The sequence below is a fragment of the Protomyctophum parallelum genome (assembly GCF_964188405.1).
Source record: "Protomyctophum parallelum genome assembly, chromosome: 4".
NCBI classification, from domain to species: Eukaryota; Metazoa; Chordata; class Actinopteri; order Myctophiformes; family Myctophidae; genus Protomyctophum; species Protomyctophum parallelum.
The window spans coordinates 20086265-20095114 of NC_139700.1; the positions used below are offsets into that span (position 1 = coordinate 20086265).

The following is an 8850-nucleotide window of genomic DNA, read 5'->3' on the forward strand; positions in this document are numbered from 1 at the left end:
AGAACCGCCTAGGCAGGTTGTGGACGCATCGATACCCAACTGGACATCTTGCACAACTCGACTATGTTCTGTTCAGAAAGAAGTGGCAAAACAGTCTGAAGAACTGCAGAGCTTACACATCATTCGATAGTGTGGGATCTGACCACAAGATTGTCTCCTGTAGGTGCCAAATCAGCTACAGGCAGACTAAAGTCCCATTACAGGACCTGATGAAAAAGGTGGACTGGAAGAGGGTTGCCGCAGACGGCACTCTCTGTCACACTTACACAGTGGCAGTCCACAACAGGTACTCCTCGCTCTTAGAAGAGATGGAGGACAAAACAGACTTAAGTGCCAGATATGAACTTTAGCTGCAGCAACTAAAGACACAGCTTTGAAATCGCTCCCGAAGAAGCAAAAGAGTACCCAGTCCACCTCTGACAGCCCTAACGTTACCAAGGCAAGAACAGCACTGAAGAAAGCCTCAGAGACCCATCGGACACGTCCTACCAGAGGTTCACAAGCAGGACTGAAGGCAGCCAAATCTGCTCTTGATGTTGCCTATACCAGAACACTTGAGGATCACATCAAGATTAAAACAGCTGAACTGGAAAGGGCACACGAGGAGAAGAGGCACTCTGCTGCCTGGGAAGTTCTCAGGGAACTGACCAATAAGAAGTCCTCCCCTGTCATTAAGATCAGAGGTAAAACCACAGAAGACCGCCTGAACACCTGGTATGATCACTTCAGTAAACTCCTCGGTAACCCTGATCAGCAGCCAGTCCACCTAAGTGCTCCATTCTACAACCTAAAGGTTTCTAACAAACTGCCTATCAGAACTGACCCCTTTTCCATGGGTGAACTGCAGACCATCATCAAAGGAATCGGCAAGTCAAAGACCCCTGGACCTGACGGTATTCCTGCCATCATATGGAAACATGAACTATTTCATGAAGAGCTCCTCATGTTCTGCAATGAAACACGCAAGGGCAACAAACCCACTGCCTTCTCCATATCTAGCCTCATACCGTTACCCAAGAAAGGCGACCTCCAGCAGCCTGGGAACTACAGAGGTATATGCTTGTCAGCCATTGCTTCCAAAATCTACAACTCTCTTCTGCTTAACCGCATTACACCTCATGTTGACCCAGTTCTCCGTAGGAACCAAAATGGTTTCCGTAAGAAAAGATCAACTCTACCACAGATCCTTGCTTTAAGGAGAATCATCGAAGAACTCTGGGTATCAAAGAAGAAAGCTTCCATCATTTTTGTAGATTTTTGCAAAGCATTCGATAGCGTGAACAGGAAAGCTATGATGCATATACTGCTCAACTATGGAATACCAGAAGTAACGGTGAAAGCAATAGCAGTGATGTATGAGAACCCTGTCTGCTTTGTGCAGAGCATTGATGGACCAACAAAGGAATTGAAGACAACCACAGGCATCCTTCAGGGTGACACACTCGCTCCTTTTCTCTTTGTCATTGTCGTTGACTACGTCCTTAGGCAAGCGATGGATACCATCTCCTCCAGAGGTCTCACAATAGGCAGAAGATCTGGTCGTCAAAGTCAGAAGTGGCTGACCGACCTTGACTACGCGGATGACATCGCACTGTTTGCTGAACACATAAACTCTGCTCAAGAGCTTTTAACATCACTAGAAGTGTCAGCAGCCAAAGTTGGCCAATTGCTCAATGCCAAAAAGACAGAATGCCTGCTTCTGAATGAAGACTCTGTTCACCCAACCATCCGCTCCATGGACGGCAGTGACATCAAAGAAACTGAGGATTTCAAATATCTTGGATCATACGTAGTCAGTAGCAGAAAGGACTTCCTGACAAGGAAAGGACAGGCCTGGAGTGCTTGTAAGCTACATCTTATATGGCAGTCAGACATCTCAAGAGCTACCAAGATCAACCTGTTCAAAGCCTGTGTGGAAAGTATCCTTCTCTATGGTGCCGAAACATGGACAATGAATAAGGAGTTTCGGGATCGTCTTGACGGAACATACACAAGACTCCTCATGCGTGTCCAGAACCTCTCATGGAAGGACCATCCCACAAAAGCTCAGATTTATGGAGGCACCCCCCCCATCTCAGTTGTGGTGGCAGAAAGAAGACACTGCCACAGAGCAAAAGACCAGGTCATTTCGGATATTCTTCTGTGGAGACTACCCTGCCCATCAAGAGGAACACGACCTCTCACTTTTCCAGATGTTCTGAGTAGGGACACAGGACTGACTGTGAATGAACTTGGTGTGGCAATGAGCAACAGAGACCAGTGGAAGCAGCTTGTGTCGCAGATCTCGAGGGCACTCGAAGGATGATGATGATCATGCTACTATACTGACTTGGTTGCTACAAAAAAATATGTTTACAGTAGGCTATTACTTTAGGCTATAAATGCACATTTGTATAATTATGTTAAATTAACAGTGGTGCGCACCGACAGCAACTGGGTAGTTTTTGTTTAGTCTTTTTTTTTTTTTTTAAGATATTTTTTTTGCGGCTTACGCCTTTTATTGATTTTTGAAGGGACAGACAGTAGGCTGACAGGAAACGGGAGAGAGATGGGGGGATGACATGCAGTAAAGGCCGTGTCGGGTCCGGGAGTCGAACCCGCGGCACACTGCGACTGGATTACCAGTCCGGTGCCCAGACCGTTACGCTACGGCCTGGGCGTTTAGTCTTTTTTTAGTAAAGGTCTTGACAGTATTTTCTTTTTAAACATGTTGCTATTTTACCTATCACATCTGAGTCATTGTGCTCTGTAGGAAATACTCAAATGGCCTCCTCTGTCTAAAAGATAATCCTGCTGAACACATAGGAGTCTAGCAGTTACCAGCCGAGCACCTATCCCTGAGAACATCAACTGAGTTTGAAAGAGTTTGAAGAATTTATATTTCGTTATCTTTGCCCCTGTACTGTGTAAGGCTATGTTACACATCTCCTGCCTGGAGTTCTTCATAATTCCTTCTCTGCGTACTGACACATACAGGACTCTCGCTGGCTGTCCAGGTAGGGTTTGCAGCCCAGGTGCATGACGGCATCAAAAAGCAGGGTCACAGTTGACTCGCACACTTGGACACTATGGTCCAATCCTAAAGTCCTTTTCACATCTTGACATATGGTCTCCAGACAGCCCTGGAACTCCTCATCACAGTCCTTTTTCTGACGACCGCAAGTACCATAGCAGTGGTCGTGCTGCTTGCAACATGTGGTCATGGCTGGGATGCCTATGTCAAACTGAACTCCAAAGAGTGTGGATCCACATCCATTTGGGGGTGGAGGCTTGTAGTTAGGACGTGGTGCTGGCTTAGAACCATCACTACATTTGTATTGACATAACCCATCATCGCCACCAAACAAGTCAAGTGCAGCGTTGATATAGTCTTCAATTTTTTGTATTCCATTACGAATGTTTTTTAATGTCATTCGCCAGTCTGGAGTTTCTGGCTCTTGTTTGCATGCAGACACATGGAGATATAAACATCCATAGAAGCACAACACGAGAAGAGCAGAAAGGCAGGGGAGCTTGTTCATGGTCCACAAAACAAAAGAAAGAAACTTTCACGTTGCATGTAGAAAAGTAAAGGCTCACTGCTAAGGATTAATTTATACTTCAAATGCAGACTTTCCGCATCTATGACATCATAGAGATACGTCATCGATCATATGTCATAGAGACTGTCCATATTAAGTCTGAGGACCACATAGAAGCCATTGTTAAACCTGTCTTTTTCTCCCGAGAGACCACAGGCAAATAACACATAGAATCACATGGACTGCAAACCCTTAGCATGCAGATTTCCAACTTACATTATTTACATATTTCATATGTAACAGGGATATATGGGCCCAATTTTCATCAGTTATAAACCCCCTTATGCCTAAACTTCTTGCCTTTTTAACTATTTTGGAGAAAAAAAATGTGGATAGTTCAAATAGCTGATCTACAAGCTCACGTGTTGATGTAGATCGGCTAGTTGAGCAATCTTAATATGTTTTTCAAAATAGTAAAAAAGGCAAAAAGAAGTTTAAGGATAAGGGGATTAGCACTGACGAAAATAAGGCCCATAATGTATAACCAAACGGGCATGCACCCAGTACACTAACATTTACAGAGCAGTGTAGAACTCCCTCAAATATGTCCCTCCTTGTACATACATACAAGTAACAAATTATTCACCAATATCCACATCTTTTTATTAAACCATTGGGTCGGCCCGAGGCGCCCTCTGGCCTATAGTGAGTGGTCCATGCCACATATAGGCTCTGGCCTGACAGCGCGTTGGGTGTTTGAGTCCCGTTCACGGCGACCTTTGCTGCATGTCTCTCCCTGTCTCTCCCTCCACCTTTCCTGTGGGTCTTCACTGTAACGATCAATAAACATAATAATAATCGTTATTATGTAAGTGATACCACGAGCACCATGAACATGAATTATCTCCACAGTGCGTTCTTGATCTCCGCCTTATAGCAAGATAGCTTGTTGTGCAAATTTCTTACTTATTTGGTGTTTCACCTGCAATTATTAGCTTTGACAAGTTTGTCCTTAGATATTTGAATGACTCACACAACAGAGAGAAGCCGTCATATCTGGTTTGTTTACAGTATATTGTTACGAGGGTGGATCAGTCAGTCAGGTTGAAAAACAAAACCAGCCACAGCGAGGCAAAGTGGAAAAGTAGAGCAGAGCAATCTGCTAAGCTCCATCCTCAGGGACAAATACAAGTTCAGCATGTATATAATCACAGAAGAAGAATAAATCTATCACAGTATGAATGGGGCCAAGGAAACATGCTGGTGTCAAACGTCTTATGTAGTCTGGAGGGAGAGTGTGTATTGTGAGGATATTGTGCTATTTTGAATGTAGAATAACTTGTATAGTACTTTATAAAGAAAGGGGTTATAATTTTGCTCCAGTGCCAAGCTGCAAATATCAAAATAGCAATGTGGGTGTTAGCCTATTACTGACAACTGAAAGCAGCCGCTCATAACAAAATGCACACAGGTTAAATGGAAAAGAGAGCAGATTATTCCAACACAAATCACCTTCTACCACATCAGTGTTCTGAAGGGCCACAGTAATGTCACACAGCCTGATTGAGGTACCAACAATGACTCAAAGTGTCTGCGCTGACAGACATTGCAGAGATCTGATTCGGTAAACGCGCCACCATTGCCACGGCAAAAGAAACAAGACAGATGTTAACACAGTGAGAGGGTGAGATCCATTCTCATTTGACCAGGCTATGTTCAACATTATAAAGCGAGGAACACAAGGATCGAGGAACAACCATTATGATATCGGTGAGCGCCATATACATTGCATGTACATAATCTGTATACTCACTCAGCTCAGTTATGCCACACATAATTGTGAGTGAATGAAGTGGGTAGTAAAGTATTGACTGCGAAGTGTGGCCGACAGTCTCCTGAGAGTCGGCTACTAATTACTTCAAAGTTCTCTGAAGTATACAGCAGTGGCAGACACTCAAACATTGATATCTTGCCCACCTTTCACTTTGGAGAGCTTGTGTTCAAGAATGACTCAGTCAAATGGCAATTCATAAGATGTGTGAGACAGCAGGCAATATAATGGACGTTTTAGCTAAATCTGTAAATAATAGAGAAATAGGTCCCCATGAACCCACATGGCATTTACTTTCTTGACGGCATTTACATAAAAAAGAGAACAACAAAAGAAAAATAACACAATATTAAAAAGATTTAAAACAATAAGATCAAAAACATCATCAAGGACAAAGGAGGCAAGATCAAAATTAAAACAATACAATAAAATAGAACGAACAAAACACTAGAGTCGACTCTAGACCTATTCAAAAATGTATTAGGCCTATCTACATTTAAAGGGAACCACACAGACTACCTGTCACCTGAACACACTTCAATAAGGAACCACACAGACTCTACCTATTGTTAGATATACTAAATCAACATTTACAGGAAAGCACAAAAAAACAAAGTAAAAAACAAAAGTGAGTGATGAGCTTGCCAGAAAAAAAGTGCATTACAGTAGTCGAGCCGCAAGAAGATGAAAGTGATTTGCGCTTTTGCATCCTCCACTGGCAGATATGGGTCAATATCGTAATCAGTGGTCTTAGACTCTCTAAAATCTAAATTGGCATTGGACACAAACGATCAGGCTCTAGTCGTCACTCGTCAGTCATGGTGATGAGGTGGAGATTGAAGATGAGATGGATGATACTTTTGATACTTTTGCTTTCAATTAACTACAGTAGTATGGTCAGATTGTCATCAGTTAGTTTGATTTCCACCCATGCAAAACTAAATACTAAAATGTATATTGTTATGAGCCTAAAATGTGTGTTTTTCACCAATTAAGAGTTGTTGTACCATAGTAGTCAATGGCCTTTTGATTTGGGTTAATTTGTATATGTTGTATAGTTCAGGAGTTATGAAAGACAATTTTTCGCCAGTTGATCTGGCCACCAAATTAACCCCATGGGTAATTATTTGACCATGGCAACATGAGAAATAATATTTAAAAGAAATACCATTAGGGACCTAAGAAAAAAGGGGGAAAAAGCCATGCGGGTACCTATTTATCATGCTAGACTAATAGCAAGGTACTTTCTCACTTTCCCATAATTTCCCTAGGGGCTGAGTGGTGGCTGTCATACCCATGCGGTTGTTGTTCCAATTTAATAATCACTGCTTATAGCTCTGTCTTTAAAGCTATATTGTACACATGTATGAATAAAGTTAGGAATATACCTTGTTTGATACCTTAAATACAGGTGAAACCTCTTAGGGCCATTATGTACTGCTGGTGGTGGTTAATAATGTAATCTGAAATAATACCCACCATTGATTTTCCATGTGTCTTCAACCAACTCCATAGGTGCTCATCACTCACGAGTGGCATTACAATTAGCTCTACACAGCAGCAATGGGCCTGCAGCAGCTGTCTGAGCCTGAGGCAGTTCCCACCTGAGGAGAGGGCTATTATGGGATGTCTAAAACATCATGAAGGGCACTCCAGAGGGCTTTCCATAAAGCTCTGCTGCCAATCTTCTGTCCATCATCGTCGTTAATAATAGAAGGACCGCTAATTCCTCCTCTACCAGGAGGCCTCTCAGGAGCACCTGCAGCAGCCAGTGGTAGTCAGATGATGATGCCACAAAACTTAAGCAATTCACCCAGGTGGGAGAAAACTGCCCTGGTGCCAAATCCAATGCTGAGAACACATGAGAATCAAGGTCTGTCAGTCACCACCCCACCATATCGAGTTGCCTAAACTGCACTAATAAAAAGGTTGGGATATTTTACAGTGTGGCTCTACAGGAGTCTTGTGCACGAATTCCGAATTTCGGCAGAAAGTCACAAACCATCCCTGGGTCATCAGCGACACACCAGATTTGAAGTAACTAGACAGACAGACACACAGACAAGGTTTCTGCAATTTATACTGTATATAAACTAGAGCGGTGCCCGTGGGGCCTCTACTGCAGGCAGACAGACAGACAGACAGACAGACAGACAATAAATTTCATAAATACAATGAAATATGAAAAGATTTGCGGTTGGCCTTTCCTATAAAAAACACTGCTCTCTATACCTACACCAGAACTAAGAATAGCTCAACTCACCAGTCACAAACTAGACCACAGTGCAGCATCAACAGTATCCCCAGATTACCCACAGCCTGCAGAGAAGCCATTGATCTCTGTATTGATAGGACCCATCTACTCACATTGAATTTCAATTAGTGCAGCTCCCATAGCAGTCTTATAGGATGGGGAAATATATTACATTTGCAATTTAGATTTAGAGCTTTTCTACTACTGCCTCATAACTTAATGATTATATCACATCATGTCAGGCCTAACCTAAGTATCGAACAGTTATCTCCTAAATGAAACTACAGTTACATACAAACCATAATTATGCAAAAGCCATGTGGAACTGAAGTTCAATATCTAATTTCAGATACTGCATGAAGATTATAAATTATTTATTGCGGCAGAGGTAAAATCACCTCAGTAGCAACACAGCAATTACACATCACCAGTGTGAAAACAGGAAAGACAATTTATATAAATACACTTGCATTTGCTATCGCACAATTGCATAACAAAGGTGTTGAATAAGCTTTTCTGAATAGGCTCTTTTTTCCCTGTGCGTACTCAAGGCAAAAATCATTCTTCCCCTGGGGAAGAGTAGGATGAAACCTACGCAGCTCGCCTGTCAAAGCACAAGTGCTGCCTGATGCCTTTTGTTTAGAACAAGACAAGAACGTTGATGTTGATTGTCTCCAGACTGATTGCAATGATGTTACCTTATGCCACAGATATACACTTTACAAACAAAGGTAAATGAGAAAGAGAGATATCATAAGGTTGTCAAGATGATTACATTTTGTGTCTTTTTTCTATACTGTATATATGAATTTATTTATTGTCAATCATATATCATATTTGACAAGAAAGTTAACAGGTTATTGTTGTATCAATAATTAAATACTTAAATGGATCAACTATGCAATGTGTGCCGTTCTTTGCTATTGTATTATCTGCACCATGTCAAGCATCTGGTGTATTTGTTTTGTCTCCACTAGGCCGAAGGCATATAGGAGAGAGTATGTTCTGTTTTGCATCCTGTCCGTCCGTCCGTCCTTCCATCCGTGTGTGTGTCCATCCGTCCGTCTGTGTACAGCTAATATCTGTGCACAAGGATAACGCACACCAAAGTCCTTTTTAGCTCAGCACACACTATCTCTATAGTCATGTGCTCAACACACACTATCTCTATAGTCATGTGCTCAACACACACTATCTCTATAGTCATGTGCTCAACACACACTATCTCTATAGTCATGTGCTCA

General features: G+C 42.3%; 2 protein-coding genes across 3 annotated transcripts in view; both read right to left on the reverse strand.

Moving 5' to 3' along the window:
• Window positions 1-8850, reverse strand: part of frmd5a (FERM domain containing 5a) — a gene marked incomplete at its 5' end in the record, with an annotated part of 86751 nt that overhangs the window by 57843 nt on the left and 20058 nt on the right. The window lies entirely within an intron of this gene.
• LOC310857974 (group XIIA secretory phospholipase A2-like) lies at window positions 2943-3521 on the reverse strand (the record flags this gene model as incomplete). The annotated part of the gene is made up of 1 exon (XM_083764019.1): window positions 2943-3521. The coding sequence occupies one exon, from the start codon at window positions 3519-3521 to the stop codon at window positions 2943-2945; it is 579 nt and encodes a 192-aa protein (XP_083620145.1).